The 17,728-nt window shown below is 38.0% G+C and overlaps 1 protein-coding gene across 3 annotated transcripts in view; it reads left to right on the top strand.

The window, feature by feature from the left end:
- Nucleotides 1-17,728, top strand: part of F8 (coagulation factor VIII) — a 222,926-nt gene that overhangs the window by 142,711 nt on the left and 62,487 nt on the right. For 2 of the 3 annotated variants that reach the window (XM_054471985.1, XM_054471986.1), the window contains exons 15-22: nt 2,016-2,169; nt 3,563-3,775; nt 4,062-4,290; nt 4,498-4,680; nt 6,430-6,546; nt 7,161-7,232; nt 8,650-8,735; nt 12,364-12,519. In XM_054471985.1, the coding sequence (XP_054327960.1) occupies nt 2,016-2,169; nt 3,563-3,775; nt 4,062-4,290; nt 4,498-4,680; nt 6,430-6,546; nt 7,161-7,232; nt 8,650-8,735; nt 12,364-12,519 (1,210 nt within the window). Of the gene's footprint in view, nt 1-2,015; nt 2,170-3,562; nt 3,776-3,911; nt 4,018-4,061; nt 4,291-4,497; nt 4,681-6,429; nt 6,547-7,160; nt 7,233-8,649; nt 8,736-12,363; nt 12,520-17,728 lie in introns of those variants that run through there. The other variant, XM_054471987.1, reaches the window with a different exon arrangement.

Here is a 17,728-nt window from a genome sequence, read left to right as displayed (position 1 = left end):
CATGAATTGGAAAACATGATATTTGAAAATGTCAGTTATTCCCAAACTGATTTATAGATTCAGTGCAACCTGAATGAAAATCCCAAGACTTTCCTTTTGTAGAGCTCAACAAGCTGATTCTAAAATTAATATGAAAATGTAAAGGTTTACGAATAGCCAAGTCCTTCTTGAAGAGGAAGAATAAGATGAGAGTAATTGCTGTCTAATATATTGAGACTTATTTTAAAGCTATAATAATTAAAACAATGTAGCAGTTGGTATAGGGATAATCAAACAGGTAAATGAAATAGAACAGAAAATCCAAAACTAGTCTAACGCATATAGACACTTGATTTATGACAAAGGTGTCACAGAAGTAGAGTTTCAATAAAAGATGCTGGAAAATGTTGGTATCTATATAGATAAAACATTACATTGGATTCCTAACTCACACCATACACAAAAATCCATTCACATTGCATTACAAGTCTAAAAGTGAAATATAAAATCACAAACATTTTAGAAAGAAAATGTAAAAGAATATATCAATAACCACAGGGTAGGGAAAGAAAGAGAATTGACATCAAGATACAAAAAGCACTAGCCAATAAGGTTTTTTAAATAAATTCCTCACATTAAAATTACAAACTTATGCTCATCAAAAGATAACATAAAAACAATGAAAAGATTAGCCGCAGAATGGTAAACGTTTGCAATACATAACACAAAGGACACACAAAGGAAACTTATATAATAGATTTTAACAGGCTTCTCTGTGTCCTTCTTCTCCAGCAATCAAGGAGATATAAAAAAGCATATCAAGGATATATAGGGTACTCTTTTGATTCAACAAGAAAAAAGCAGATTATCCAACAGAAAACTTGGCAGAAAAAAACTTGGATAGGTGCTCCACAAAAGAGGACATCCAAATGACTGCTACTCATAAGAAAAGATGCTCAACCACATAGAACATCCAAAAATGTAAAAACACAGTCAATACCAGGTATTTGTAATAATTTGGAGCAAATGGAACTCTCATACATTGCTAATGAAAATGGAAAATGGTCCAGCTGCTTTGGAAAACAGTGTAGAAATACCTACCAAAGCCAAACACATGCATACCTAGTAATTCCACCCTTATATATGTGCCCAACAGAAATGCACATATATGTTCACCAAAAGATATGCACCAGAAGGTTATCGCAGGCCCATATGAAAGCGCCAAAGATTATAACAACTCAAATGTCCGTGATTAGGGTATATTCATATAATACTATACAACAATAGGAATGAACAAACTATAGCTACATATGATAATATAGATGAATCTCACAACCAGAATGCTAAGTGAAAGAAGAAACAAAAGAATATATGTATTATGTTTTATTTACACACCTCAAAACAGGCAAAACTAAACTATATTTTTAAAGGATGTACACATAACTGGTAAAATTATAAATAAAAGCAAAGAAATGATTATCATAAAGATCAGAATGGTGGTTACCTTCAGTGGGAAGGGAGAAAGTATGATTGAAAAGGGACATCCAGTGAGTCTTGTGGGTTGTTGGCAATGTTACTGATCTGGGTGATGATTGCATTTATGTACCAAAGGCATTTGTGTTTTATGCACTTTATCGTATATGTTTTAGTTCACAATTTTTTTAGTTCACAATTTTAATAGGGCTTTAAAAAGTAAAAAAGAAAAGAGATCCAAGGGCTTGACCATGGGACTCTCTTATATTTGGAGTATGTTTATAAACTCTACATGCATTCAACATTCGACAAATATTTTTTGAGCACCTACTTTGTGCCAAGCACCATTACAGGTGCTGGGAATACAACAGGGAACAAAATAGACAAACCCCAGCTTTCATGGAACTTACATACTAATAAAGCTTGGCAAGAGTATTTCAAGGAAGATGAAGTGGTTAACTATGCAAAATGCTTCTCAGGCACCTAGGAAAACGAGGATGTGAGGCATTTCTACCCACTTGGTACATAAAATTATTGCTTTTCCTCTGCTTTTTTTCCTCCAGGGCTCAGAGTGGCAGTGTCCCTCAGTTCAAGAAAGTTGTTTTCCAGGAATTTACTGATGGCTCCTTCACTCAGCCCTTATACCGTGGAGAACTAAATGAACATTTGGGACTCCTGGGGCCATATATAAGAGCAGAAGTTGAAGATAATATCATGGTGAGTTAAGGACAATGGAATTACAAGAAAATTAATTTTATATATTTATTTTCTTGCTGACTATAATGTATTCCCACTTTTGGAAATTTTTAAAGTATAGAAAAATAATTCCATAATTATCTTTGTGTACGTTCTATTTTTCCTATGTATTTTTCTCCTTATGTATTCAAATTATACCATACAGAATTCTGATTCTTGTTTTTTTACTAAATATCACATCATAAACATTTCTTATGTCATTAAAAACACTTCTTATGTATGTTTTTAAAATACTGCATAATAGTCTATTATATGAATTTATGGAACCATAGTTTATGTAACCATTTATTTTGAACAATCTTTTAGACAGTTTCTTTTTTCACTATATAAATAACGCTGTAATCACGACAGTTTTTCTAAGATAAAATTCCAGAAGTGCAATATATTTGAGCATCTTAAGAGTTTTTCTTATTAATTATTTGGTAATGTCCCTTGCACATTTGTCTTTCATGGAGGAAGTGCTTCTCTTATTAATTATGTTACCTTGTATATTAGATAGTAAACCACTGAACATTTTAATGAGAAGTACTTTTTCAAGTTTTTGTTTTCTCTTAATTTTATAAATGATGGTTTTTGAAATAAAACAGGTTTTAATTTTTAGGTAGTAACCCATCAGTCTTTACTTTTTGACACTTTCATTGCTTTTATGTTTATAAAAATTCCTGCCTATCCAGAGATTTTTTTAAAAACACCTATACTTTCTTCAGTTTTTCTCTTACAGTTTAATTTTTTACATTTAACTTTTTAATACTTCCTGTAGACTAAAAGTTATTTTGGTGCATTGTGTGAACCAAAGATCAAAGTAGTTTTATTTTTTTCTGAAAATATCTATTTGTTGTTTCAATTAATTGATTGTTTATATTAAGGATGTAGAAGGATCTAAAATTATGGAATTGTGGGCAATTTTTGCCTTACATTTTATTTTAGTTTCCATTATATTCTATGATAAATATGTATAATTTTTAATCTGGAAAGTAAACCTTTTTTAAAAGATAATATGCATTCATTCTAGAATTTGTCATGAAGAACCTTAACTTACATATCAACTCCTGGCGTTATGGTCTCTTATAACCCCTGCAGTAACATTTTCCCTTTTACTCTGGAATTGCTTTTAAGTGTTTAGGAATTTTCTCCTTTGCAACTTTGAGTTCGTACCTTAAATTTAGAATACACAACCTCCTCAGGATTAGGTTTGAGTTCTAACAGCATCCATCTTCTGTACCACTTCTTCCAGGGTATTAAAAACTTTGATGAAGACCAAAAGACAGGTATTTCTTTTAGGGATGTAAACCCTAAGGACCTTAAGATCCTAGAAGATTATTCTTGCTTTTTTTTTGTCGTTATTGTTCTGCAGGTAACTTTCAAAAATCAGGCCTCTCGTCCCTATTCCTTCTATTCTAGCCTTATTTCTTATGAGGAAGATCAGAGGCAAGGAGCAGAACCTAGAAAAAACTTTGTCAAGCCTAATGAAACCAAAACTTACTTTTGGAAAGTGCAACATCATATGGCGCCCACTAAAGATGAGTTTGACTGCAAAGCCTGGGCTTATTTCTCTGATGTTGACCTGGTAAGCAGGTGTCTATTGTGCTGACCACTTTTTGGTTTAAAAGAAATGGTCTTTGTGTGCTAAGAATTTTGGTATTTATCCTACGTGCAATAAGAAGCTTTAAATAGGAGAGTTGATCATTATATTTGTGTTTTAGAAATGTCATTCTGGAATCTACTGAAGAGGATGGATTATATTTTTGGAAGATGGGAGGCAGGTTGGAGTGGCATAAAAATTGATGAGAAATCCACTCTGGTTCATAGGTGAGAGAGCTTATACTCATAGGATTGATGTCTTCCCTCCCTAGGAAAAAGATGTGCACTCAGGCCTGATTGGACCCCTTCTGGTCTGCCACACTAACACACTGAACCCTGCTCATGGGAGACAAGTGACAGTACAGGAATTTGCTCTGTTTTTCACTATCTTTGATGAGACCAAAAGCTGGTACTTCACTGAAAACATGGAAAGAAACTGCAGGGCTCCCTGCAATATCCAGATGGAAGATCCCACTTTTAAAGAGAATTATCGCTTCCATGGTAATATATTCCACTTCCAAACATTATCACTGTGAAATGCAGATTGCACTTTGACAAATGAGACTTGATCCAGGGACTTGAACATTGTATTTATTTAGAGTATATCTGTGGGAGTGGAATCCTTATAGATGTCCGTTTTTTTGGTGGAGTGGAGAGAAAGAAACTTATATAATAGATTTTAACAGGCTTCTCTGTGTCCTTCTCCAGCAATCAATGGCTACATAATGGATACACTACCTGGCTTAGTAATGGCTCAGGATCAAAGGATTCGATGGTATCTGCTCAGCATGGGCAGCAATGAAAACATCCATTCTATTCATTTCAGTGGACATGTGTTCACTGTACGAAAAAAAGAGGAGTATAAAATGGCAGTGTACAATCTCTATCCAGGTATGAGCTTGTTTGTGCTCTTTCTTCTACCTACTCTATTTGTTGAGTACTTGCTTTAAATGGCCTAGGCACTGGGAACACAATCAGTGAACAAAGCAGACAAGCTCCATGCTCTCAAGTAATACTTTTTCAAATGCTTTTTAAACCATTTGTTCAAAGCAAATGAACAAGATAATTTCAGATATAGAAAAATTGCTAAAAAGGAAATAGAACAGAATAAATGGATAATTAATGTCACAGTACTTTCCTAGGGAAAAGGAATTTATTCCTTTATCATTTACCATCTCAAATCCCATAGGGCACCAGTAGTCATCCAAAGAGTGATTTGTTTATGTATGTAACCAGTATATTGATTAAGCACTACTCATAATGTTGATCACAACACAATTTTATTTTGGTTCTCCACTGTCCCTTTAAAATAGGTTTGGCCAGGTGCGATGGCTCACACTTGTAATCCCAGCGCTTTGGGAGGCCAAGGTTGGAGGATTGCTTGAGGCCAGGAGTTCAAGACCAGCCTGGGTGACAAAGCGAGACCCCCGTCTCTACAAAAAATAATTAGCCAGACATGTGGTATATACCTGTAGTCCCAGCTACTTCACCTACTTGGGTGGCTGAGGTGGAAGGATTGCTTGAGCCCAGGAGGTTGACGCTGCAGTGAGCTATGAAAGTGCCACTGCACTCAAACCTGGACAACAGAGCAAGACCCTGTCTCTAAAAAAAAAAAAAAAAAAAAAAATCCAGTTTAATAGTGGGGGTAAACTTTCCTTATTTCTTCATAAAAATTCTGATAAGCCCTGTAACTTTTCTGCTCACCCTTAAGTAATAAACAGGACTAAAGTCACTTTATATCACAAATACAGTTCAAATCAGAAATTACAACGTCCATCCCAAGATATTAATCAAAATTCTGAACTTGATTTAACTTCAATCTCCCCTCCTCCAACTTGAGCCTGCATCAGGCTGGAAGTCTGCATTGGAAAAGGGAGACACGGTTGAGTCCTCTGTTTCTGTACCTTGTGATGATCGTGCTTCCCCACAACCCCTTTATAGCTGCTGTTTTGAACTCCAACATGGATAGGTTAAAGGTAAGGGGATAAGATAGTTCTTACCTATTTACAGCTGGCACCATTGTTGTAAACTAGCTTAACACTGTTTGTGCCTGGCAATACTTAAAGTTGACTCTTTCTCCTGCAGGGCACTTTCAGGGAACTCTTTAGAGACTCCCTTACGTGACTGTCATGAAATCCCCTTGACATGGTTTCTTCCACCTTTATTCTGGGTGGTAACTTGTGACTCATTTCTCAGCCCTCAGTGTTCACCTGCAGCTTCTTGTTGCTGGGGTAACTTTACCCTTGTAGGCAGCTCTAGTGGACTGGATCCAGAGGGAACTCACCCTGACTTATCTGTTTCACAGAGTCCACGTCTGGCCAATGGGAAACACGCCTTTTGCTCAGAAAGACCCTGGGAATGTAGGTCAATCATAATGCAGTAGCATTCTCCTGTCCCCACCATCAAATAATTCAGTCACCCTGTTTCTCATCTCCTGGGGGAAGGGGAGTGGTCAGAACTCAATCTCCACAACCCCCAACTGTAAGGGTCACGTAGCAAGCACTTTGCATTTGAGGGGTCCAAAAGTAGTGGAACTACCAAATTTGGTAGGTCTACTCTGATATTTCACATAAACCAATGTATCTCATGCTCATTTTTTAGTGAAAAGAAATAATTTCTGTTCCTGTTGGTTTTTATAAGGTGTTTTTGAGACAGTGGAAATGTTACCATCCAAAGCTGGAATTTGGCGGGTGGAATGCCTTATTGGCGAGCACCTACATGCTGGGATGAGCACACTTTTTCTGGTGTACAGCAACAGTGAGTAGCAATGTGGGCAGAGGTTCCCTACCTACTCAGCCTACTTCTTTACAGCTTTCCTCCTTTCTGGAATGGTTGCTTGTGTCAGGAAATAAATACAAGCTTACATCACTATCAAATTTAAAACGAATATTGCCGGTAGAAATCATCAGAGTTCTCAGAGGAGGGCAGATATACTTGAAGCTTTGAACACTTTGTACCTGAAGCTCTAGATAATTGACAAAAAAAAAAAAAAAACCACCTCATTTTCACAACTTGGTAAAGCTCGAAGATCTCCAGTAGCAGATTTTGGAATTTAATGTTGATTTAGTTACCAGATAACTTAGAAATACTACTTGGAAGAGTTTGGAGATTTAACCCTAAACAAGTAAGAGAGCCACTGGTCTATTTATGTATGGACCCCAGTTTCTTCAGCTGTAAAATGTGAATCATTCTAGCACCTGTTAGGATTAATTAAATGAACTAATACAGTAAAACATTTAGTACAGTTCTTGGCACATTTAAACACTAAAAAAATTAGCATTTGTTGACGTTCTCCTATTTTCATTGACTTACATTTGAGAAGCTGAATTTTGTGCACTTCTAGTTACTGTGTTCCACCTGTTTCATTTCAGAGTGTCAGACTCCCCTGGGAATGGCTTCTGGACGCATTAGAGATTTTCAGATTACAGCTTCAGGACAATATGGTAAATACTATTATTTTTGCTCCAAGAAACTGGGCTGATTATATCTTTTTTTAATAATCTGGTGGAGAATCTCAGATAACGAATCCATCTCCATGCTTCTATTAGTTCTATTCCATAAGTGCCTCTCAAATACATCTCCTCCTCTCCACTTCCCACTGTGGCCATCTTAACTCAGGTCACCATCATTTCTTACCTGGGCAATGACACTGCCTCCTTAAATATCCTTCCTACCTTCAGTATTTCTTCCTTGAGTCAATTCTTTTCAGTGTAGCAGGAAGCTATACTTTCCTATGAGCAGTAATGGTAAAGTTTGACTAGGGTCTATAGAGAATTCTCAAAAATTGTTTTAGAGCACTACTGCCCACAGGCTAAATGCAGCACACTGCCTGTTTTTGTATGGCATGTGAGCTATGAACAGATTTTCCATTTTTAAATAATTGACAAAAAGACGAAGACTATTTCATGACATGTGAAATTATAAAATTCAAATTTCAGCATCCGTAATAAAGTCTTATTTTGGAACACAGCCACGTCCATTAATTTACATATCATCTATGGCTACAGCAGCAGTAACATAGTTGCAACAGAGACCATATAATATGCAAAGCCTAAATGATTTACTATCTGGCCCTTTACAGAAAAAGTTTGCCAACCTATGTTGTTGTGGGGTAAAAAAATCCTCTTGAAAAAGAGGCTTAAGAGTTTTACACCAAAATAGTAACATTTTTCACTAGGTGGAAGGGTTACATTTTAAAATTTCTTTTATTTGTATTTTTACTTATTTTTACTTTTCATTTTCTGATTTTTCTACAATGAACATACATTGTATAATAAATAATAGGCGGGGCATGTTGGCTCATGCCTCCCAGCACTTTGCAAGGCTGAGGCAAGCAGATCACCTGAGGTCAGGAGTTCAAGACCAGCCCGGCCAACATGGTGAAACTCCGTCTCTACTAAAAATACAAAAATTAGTCGGGCATGGTGGTACGCGATTGTAGTCCCAGCTACCTAGGAGACTGAGGCAGGAGAATTGCTTGAACTCAGGAGGTGGAGGTTGCAGTGAGCCAAGATCACGCCATTGCACTCCAGCCTGGGTGACAGAGCAAGACTCCATCTCAAAAAAAGAAAGAAAAGAAAAAATAATATTATTATTTGGTAGTGTTGGTAACAAATTGCAGTATCAGCTAGTTAGAGGTGCTAACAATTAACAAAATTATAAATTTTAGAAAATAAAATGGACAACAAGGATAAGCAATATCCTTAGATAGTAATTGATACTGGTATGCCATAAAGCCTTTATGTTTTTCTCTATTTTCACCACAGCTTAGATTAACCTTTCTCAAGACAATAATTTTATTCTCAAGTGTCTAGGACTAACCCAGCTGAATTTAATCTCTGTTTCTTTACTTGGGCAAAGGACAGTGGGCCCCAAAGCTGGCCAGACTTCATTATTCCGGATCAATCAATGCCTGGAGCACCAAGGAGCCCTTTTCTTGGATCAAGGTTAGAAAATGTAATCAGTGATGGGAAATGTATCACATTCGATCAATTGCATTACTTATTCCTCTTGTAAGCTCAAAGGATTCTATGAATATGAGAAAACTAAAGAACAGAATGCCTTATGATTTGTACAAAAGCAATCATGAACAAAGAGATATGGGGATAGAATTGAGTATACTGATATGTCCTATTTCTGTATTTTAGTCCTTCTACTGGGATTAGAACATCTGAATATTTTCTATAATATTGAACTCGTCATCTCTCAAGACAGTATATGTTATTATTAGATGCTTCCAACTGCCCACGTGTCCTTAAGTACTCCAATCCCCTTTATTTTAACATAAAACAAATGGTTCACAAATGCAAACCACATGTGTACTTTTACATTTTCTAGTAGCCACGTTTTCAAAAATGTGAAATTCACTTTAATAATACATTTTATTTAACTCAACATATCTGAAAATACTATCATTTCAACACATGATCAATCAGGCCCCTTCAAAGGCAGACAGATGGAAACTCCTGGATCTCTTCCATGCCTCACAAAAGTTGAGGGCAGCTTGGAAGTGCCTACTCAGCCTCTCCACCTAAACATAAGGCTAGATGCCTTCTAGAAGCCCAAACAGGAAATGGAGAAAACATTTTGGTTTCCATCTTTGCAAATAGCATGTCTATTAATGCCACAGCATTGTTTTGTAGACACTGCCAATTTTGACTCAATCTGAGCTGCTGTTCACTAATCCCTAAGTATTTTTTGTTGGTTTGTGCTTCTGCCAAACATGTTATGTTCTTCACCTTGTATTTCTATGGTTATTTTCAACCTTAAGTGTATCCCTATGTAGAGAACATGTTTATCTATTTGGCCACCCTGTGTCTGTCTGTGCTATTTAATTTTTTGTAATTAACATTCTTATTTGGGAGGGCAGAATTATATCTTCCTCACTAGATACAACCTGATAAGACTAGTAAATAGAGTGTCCTGTCTGTGCCTAGCCAATGAACCCTGAACGATATGCCCTGTTGTTTCCACTTACTAGATTTGGCCCATTGTTTCAGCTTGCCGATCTTCAGTGTCCCAAAGTATTTCCTAGTTTTTCCAGTTACTGATTTGATCAGTAAACTTTGTAATACTGCAGTAAAGTCATGATCAAAATATTGAAGTAGACAAGACTTCCTTAGTATATGCACAATACAAATCAAGCTGTTAAGTCCTTACTACAACCTTGTGAGGTAGATGTTACTATCATCTTCATTTCAGATAATGAAATTGAAGGATAGAGAGGTTATTGTGGCCCAAGTCACACGACTAATAAGTGACTGAGCCAAAATTCAAATTCTGATAGTTGGGCTCCAGAACCCTAATTGGTAATCATTATACTACACTGTTTCTGGAATGCTCCCTTTAAGTTGATAACCATCTATTAACTGTCACTGTTTACTTGTGGTAATTAAACCAGTTACATATCCACCTAGTTATGTTATCATCTACCACTATTGAATCGCCTTATCTTCAAGGTGGTTTTTGCCATCTGTCCTACTAAGGTCCAGCTAGACTTTTTATAGATCTCGTAACTTTATAAAATAAACCATGGAGATGGAGTTGAAAGGGGGTGCTGACAAGGAAGGGAGTTGGAGAAGGCATCTATTCTCATGAGAAGGCCTGAACAGTGCACAACAGCCTGGCCGCAAGACACAAGAGCACTGGGCTGGCTTGAGGAGCACCAGGTGACCAAGACCAGGCAATGCACAGGGGGAAGTCAGCAGGCCCCATGGAGATATGCAGCTGCAGTGTTTGTACTTTCATACAATGAAACTCATTACCACCTTGCTTACTTCCTAGTAGACAGATGTGTCTTGTAGTTACACTGAAACACCTGGCTGGGCACATAGGTGAAGCTGTTGAGTCTGTAATTGTCAAACTGCTCCCAGGTGCCAATTATAATGTAGAAGAGGCACAGGAAGATGAAGTGGATAAGCCTGGCAGTTTGTCAAGCATTCATCAGTTGTCAAGCATTTGTCAGCTGCAGAATGTAGGTAGGCTGCCAAGGCTTTATTGTAGCCTGGTTCTATTGCAGCTTTATTCTAGCAAGGCTGCTAGAAAATACAATAATCACTGGTCCAAGAAAGAACTCTTATACTCTATCTATATGAAGAAACAGTAAAAGTCAATTCAGTAGAAGTCATGATTTTTGTGCCTGGTGCTTTCACTTTTTTATGCCACCATACCAAGAGGTTAAAATGAAGTGTCTTTGATTGGGAATACCATCTAATCTGGGAAAAGACAGTGCTGCAACTTCTGAAGACCTTGACACTCTGTCCCGTTACCCTGCTTCATTTTTCTCCTGCACTTATCACTATTTGATGCTATAAACAAATAAAAATATATATGATATAAGGTCTATTTCTCCTACTCAACTGTAAGTTCCATGAGGGCAGGGCTTTGTTTCTTGTTTACTTCTCTATTCCCTGTACCTAAAACAGTGCTTGGCACATAGCAACTGCTAAAAAATATTCTTTGAATGAGTGTATGAATGGAACTTACAGTCAGCTGAAGGAGACAGTTATTAAGCACAAGAGTCATGACCAGTCCAATTTGTGTGTGTCAGGCATTTGTGAAAACATGCTAAATTTGACTTGCTTGTTAGGACAGTAACTGATACTTCTAATGTTCTTGCAGCCCATGACCTCTTCTTTAAGAAGTGTCCATTCTGTACTACTTTCCCATTATTCACTCATTCATTCCAAAGCATTTGCTATACAGCAGTATTATACCAGATACCATATTAGGTGCTGGGGCTAGAGAGAATATAAAAGCTAACATTGATTGAGTGTTTAGTATGCGCCAGGCACTGAACTCAGCACATTACATGTATTAACTCTTTAACCCTTATGGCAGCCCTTTGAGATAAAAACTAATATTATCTTCACTTTACAGATAAATTGAGACACAGAAAGTTAGGTGACTCAAATGGGTTCACTGCCTTAAGGATCTCAGTCTAATAAGGAAAGCAGAAAAGCAAAGCAACCTTATAATATGGTGCAATAATTTGCTATAATGAAGTTATATACAAAGTGAAGTAGAAGCATAGAAGCAGCAGCACTAAATTTGTCTGAGTGAGTCAGAGAAGGCTAACCAGGAAAAGTAGTTTCTGAACTAACACTCGAAGGAGGTGTAGCAGTTCATCACTGACAGTGATGTTGGGGTGGGTCTGGTTTCGGGAGAGAGGAGGAAATTGGCTTTGGTCTGAGGCTGAGGTGTGAGCAAAGCATTAGCTTATGTGGGTCCATTAGCTTATGTGAGTCCACAAAAGGTGTGTGTGTGTTTGTGTGTGTGTGTGTGTGTGTGTGTGTGTGTGTACAAAATGGGGGCTCAATGATTTGGTAGTGGTTTGGTTTGTCAAGAAGCAGGCTGGGAACTCAATAAGCATCTTTCTATTCATTTCTACTGTGTATCCCACAGCTTCACACACACATGCACATTTCAACATTGGTGACTGCTTCACTTGCACATCTAAGGTAATGATGGACACATCTGTAGCAATGTAGATTCTTCCTAAGCTAATAATTAGTTTCAGGAGGTAGCACATACATTTAAAAATAGGTTAAAATAAAGTGTTATTTTAATCGGTAGGTGGATCTGTTGGCACCAATGATTATTCATGGCATCAAGACCCAGGGTGCCCGTCAGAAGTTCTCCAGCCTCTACATCTCTCAGTTTATCATCATGTATAGTCTTGATGGGAAGAAGTGGCAGACTTATCGAGGAAATTCCACTGGAACCTTAATGGTATGTAATTAGTCATTTAAAGGGAATGCCTGAATACTTTAAAGAATTTTGGCAGATTTCAGATATTGGAAAAACACTCTTAGCTTCTACAAACTTAACTCCAAAAAATAATTTTTCACTTATGAGCAATAGGAGTTATTATGGACATATCAGCAAAAATGTAGTAGTGTCAAGGCTCATAGATGATAGAAATGAAGAGATGCTGTATTGACAGAAATATGTGATTCAGGACTGTGTGGATTGATGATTGTGAGCTTGCTTATGGATATCCTAGGTTTGAGGTTATAGTAGGACAATCAGGTTGAAATGTCCAGCAGGCAGTAGGTGAAAGACAAGTTTAGGGGGCAAAACCATAGACGGAGATGAAGATTCATGACTTCCACATAAAAGGATGGGTGAAACTTTGGGAATTGATGAATTCTCTAGAGGTGAGCTCAAGACCCTTAAAGGCTTAAAACCTCAGCATTATTGTCTACTCTTCCCTCATTTTTATGCTCACAGATCTGGTCAATCCTTTATTTGTAATGCCTCTCACATCTCTTTCTTCTGTTTCCATTTATACCGCTGTTGCCACAGCCCAGGGTCCCACCACCTCACACTTGATCTATTGTATTACATTCCTAACTAGTCTTCCCCCGTTTCTAATCTGTTCTCCAATAAAAGCTGCACATCATTTTCAGGATAATCATCAGTCGCCTGCCTAAAACTTTTCAATGTCTTCCCATTGTCTTCAGAATAAAGTTCAAAGTCTTCAAATGACCCCAAGCAAGATAACTTTTGTTTGCCCCTTTAGATCCATTTTCCTGCTTCTCTACCCTGCTTCTTGTTCTGTGAGGTGAGCTTGTATAGAATACGTCAACAGGTTACCTCGTCCTCCAGCTTTTGGTTGGATTTCACCAACAGGGAGCACTGGCAAAAGATTGGCATATTTATTCTTCTGACTTTCTCCTTGTAGAGGAGTTCACTGTATCTCCCCACTTAAGGTCACTGTTTCCCTCAGAGTGGCTTTTTCTACCTGTACTGGTTACTATTGCTGTGTACCAAGCCACTTCAAAACTTAGTGTCATAATAATAACCATTATGTTTTGCTCACAGATTCTGTAGATCAAGACTTTGGGACACAGTGGGGATGGGTGGTTTCTGGAGCCTCAGTTAGGATTATTTAACAGCTGGGTGCTGGAATCATCTGGAAGTTCCTTCTCTTGCTTTTCTGATGGTTGGTACTGACTGTCAGCTAGGACAGAATCTGGGGTTGTTGACTGATGTAACTTTACATGGATTTTCCCTGAGGCCTGGGCTTCCTTACAGCATGTTTCAAGGTAGTTGGACTTCTTTTTGGGGGGGAGGGAAGGTGGGGGAAGGACAGAGTCTCACTCTGTTGCCCAGGCTGGAGTGCACTGGTGTGACCTCGGCTCACTGCAACCTCTGCCTCCCGGGTTCAAGTGATTCTCCTGCCTCAGCCTCCTGAGTAGCTGGGACTACAGGCTCATGCCCAGCTAATTTTTGTATTTTTAGTAGAGACAGGGTTTTGCCATGTTGACCAGGCTGGTCTTGAACTCCTGACCTCAGGTGATCCGCCCACCTCAGCTTCCCAAAGTGCTGGGATTACAGGCGTGAGCCACTACACCCAGCCTGTAGTTGGACTTCTTACATGTCATTTTAGGGCCTCCAAGTGTGAGTGTTACAGTTAACAAGGTGAAGACTACATAACCTTTTCTGACCGAGTCTTCTAAGTTATGTAGCATCACTTTTGTCGACAAAAAGTGTCAAACTCTATAAAATATTTGAAGAGATTTATTCTGAGCCAAATATGAGTGAGTATGGCCCATGACACAGCCCTCAGGAGGTCCTGAGAACATGTGCCCAAGATGGTCAGGGCACAGCTTGGTTTTATACATTTTAGAGAGGCTTGAGACATCAATCAAAAACATTTAAGAAATACACTGATTTGGTCCAGAAAGGCGGGACAACTCAACCTGGCGGCTTCCGGGCTATAGGTGAATTTAAACATTTTCTGGTTGACAATTGGTTGAGTTTGTCTGAAGATCTGGGATTGATAGAAAGGGAATGTTCAGGTTAAGATAAACATTGTGGAGACCAAAATTCTTTTGAAGTCTTATAGTGGCTCCCCTTAGAGACAATAGATGACAAATGTTTTGTATTCAGATCTTAGTTAATCTCTTTAGGATTGGGAGGGGCTGGGAGAAAAAGATCTAGCTATGTTAATAGAGATTCTTTACAGATGCAAATCTCCCCCCACAAAGAACAGCTTTGCAGGGCCATTTCAAAATATGGCAAAAAAACATGTTTTGGGGTAAAATATTTTGATTTTCTTCCTTGTCTCACAATGTTATGCCAGAGTAAGGTTGGAAAGTAAATCATGACATATAAGGTTAAATAAAACCCATCTGATGAGAATTTATGATTTGTAGGGCATGACTCCCCAGACCCCTTAGATAGGAATTTGGGCAAGATAAAAAAAAATCAGAGTTTAGTCCTCACTTTCAATACATTCTGTTGGTTATAAGCAAATCACATATCCACCCAGATTCAAGGGGACGAGACATAGACTCTAATTTTTAATGGGAGAAATGTTAAATAATTGGTGGTCATTTTTTAAAGCCACTACAATAATCTATCCAATTCTCTCTTTCAGGATGTTTCTCTCTTCTGATCCTTTCAGGTTTAGGGATTGTCAACAAACAAAAAGTTAAACCCTGTAAAATACTTGAAGAGATTTATTATAAGCCAAATATGAGAGACCAATGGCCTGTGACACAGCCCTCAGGAGATCCTGAGAACATGTGCTCAAGGTGGTCTGGCTACAACTTGGTTTTACGCATTTTAGGGAGACATAAGACCTAAATCAATAGATGGAAGATGTACATTCATTGAGTTTGGAAAGGCAGGACAACTGGAAGCGAGGCAGGGCTTCCAGGTCATAGGTAGATTCAAAGATTTTCTGATTGGCAATTGGTTGAAAGAGTTAAGTTATTGTGTAAAGACTTAGAATCAATAGAGAGGAACATCTGGGTTAAGACAAGGGGTTGTGAAGACCAAGGTTTTGTCATGCAGATGAGGCCTCCAGGTAGCAGGCTTCAGAGAGAATAGATTATAAACGTTTCTTATCAGACTTAAAGAGTCTGTTCTATCAGTCTTAAGGTCTGTGTTGATGTTAATGCTGGTCAGATTTTTCTGAATTCCAAAAGGGAGGCATATTTGATCCCCACTTTCCCATCATGGCCTGAACTAGTTTTTCAGGTTAACTTTGGAATGCCCTTTGCCGAAAGGAGGGATCCATTCAGATCGTTGTGGGGATTAGAATTTGATTTTGGGTTTACAGGATGGTAATACTCTGTTCCCACCCTCCTAACTAGTATCTTTATTAAACCTTCCACAAATTATCCTAATTTCCATGTTTTCTGTTCCTTGCTGGATCCCTTGTTTCATACAGTAATTGGTGCTAGAAGAAACCCCAGGAAACAGATTTTCAAAATGCAATTCTAAGGTTATGTTGCTAATATATTCAAGAAACACAGAGATAACATATTTGCCAGGGAAGAAAATGAGCAGTTACGGAATCCATGACATGTGTTAGTATTATGGTTTCTCACATTATCACCAGTGATACTATGGGATGAGTTGCAGATGGCAAGTAAGACACTGAGGAGATTAAATGACAGTGGCATTTAGTCACTGTGGCAACAAACGTAGCATTACCTGATTGTAGAGTGGTCTGTCTTCTTACAGCCCTAGAGGGCATACACATGGAAAAAGAAATGAAATGTTATGAATATATACAAAATAAGAACACTGATGAACATACATGGAAAATCAGGATGCATGCATAGAGCTGTTGAGGAATCCTCCGTATCCTGTGCTTGTAGGCAGATACGACTTAGGGGCTGAGCATAAGTTGCAGAGCTGCAGTGACAATTAAATGCTCAACTCCACCAGATCTATTATGCTGTGGTAAGAGTACCGGTGGGAAGGAGTGAAACTCTGAGGCCTGAGATGGAGGCATTTAGGCAGACATGGATGAGGCTGAGAATTACAAACCTCCAAATTCCCCTGAACCTCCTTTGCCTGAGGAGGCAACCACTCCCCAGTCTCCGAAGCAGTCATCCCTCTTTTCGTAAAAGCCTTTCAGTGGCTATAACTGGGATAGGTGCCTCACAAAGCAGTGACTGTTCTTAGAGACCCTGTTTGGCCACTACGAAAGCCAGGCGAGTCACGGAAAATGACGGCAGATCATCACAAATTTAATCAGGTGGTGATGCCAAAAAACAATTGCAATTCCAGATATCATATCTCTGTTGAAGCAAATTTACACAGCCCCAGGCGCCTGATATGGAAGTATTGACCTAGAAAATGTTTTCTCTTCATTTCCATACATTAGTAAAATCAGAATACATTTGAATTTACCAAGTAGGAACAAGAGTACTAAGTTTACTGTCCATGCATCAGGGCAATGTTAGCTCTTTTGTTTTCTATCATAATATAGACTCAAGGGACCTCAAACATCTTTACATCCCACAAGCACCATGCCTGTCCATTACACTGATGACATTATGCTGACAGGATCTGGTAAACACATAACAAATAAGCCTGTCTTGTTCTTGACTTTAATGAGAATGTAACCTGTGTTTCACTGTTTAATATAATGTTCACTGTTAGTTTCAAATACTTTTTATGATGTTTAAAAAGTTTTCTCCTATTCCTATTTCATTTTATCAAATGCTTTTCCAGCATCTTTGACATGGTCACATTTCTCTTTTGTGTTGTCAAATTATACTTAACATTCAATAGTGTGCTGACAAGAAATTAACAACCCACAGGGGAGCAAAGTGAGAGGAGGTTAGGAAGTAAAGGCCTTGATGTATAGCATTGACAGATTTCCCTGACATAAATATTACTCCCATCATGCCTGGCCCCAGGGATGGGAAGAGATGCTTACTTACAATTGGCTCTCACAGACCAGTGCAAGAGCACTACTGTGCTCCATTCCTGGGAAAACTTCAGTCAGTCATAATGTGTTAGTCATTTAAAACTTAGCTGGATCCAATTTGCCAACATTTTATTTATAATTTCTATATCTATATTCATGAATGAAATGGGTTTAACTTTTTCAGTAGCTCTACTTACCAGGTTTTGGCATAAGGGTTATATTAAACTTGAAAATAAAGTGGGAAAGCTTCCATTTTTTTCC

The sequence above is a fragment of the Pongo pygmaeus genome, chromosome X (assembly GCF_028885625.2).
Source record: "Pongo pygmaeus isolate AG05252 chromosome X, NHGRI_mPonPyg2-v2.0_pri, whole genome shotgun sequence".
Lineage (NCBI taxonomy): Eukaryota > Metazoa > Chordata > Mammalia > Primates > Hominidae > Pongo > Pongo pygmaeus.
The sequence above is the reverse complement of the archived record's forward strand: the minus strand, read 5'-3'. Positions and strand labels throughout refer to the sequence as shown.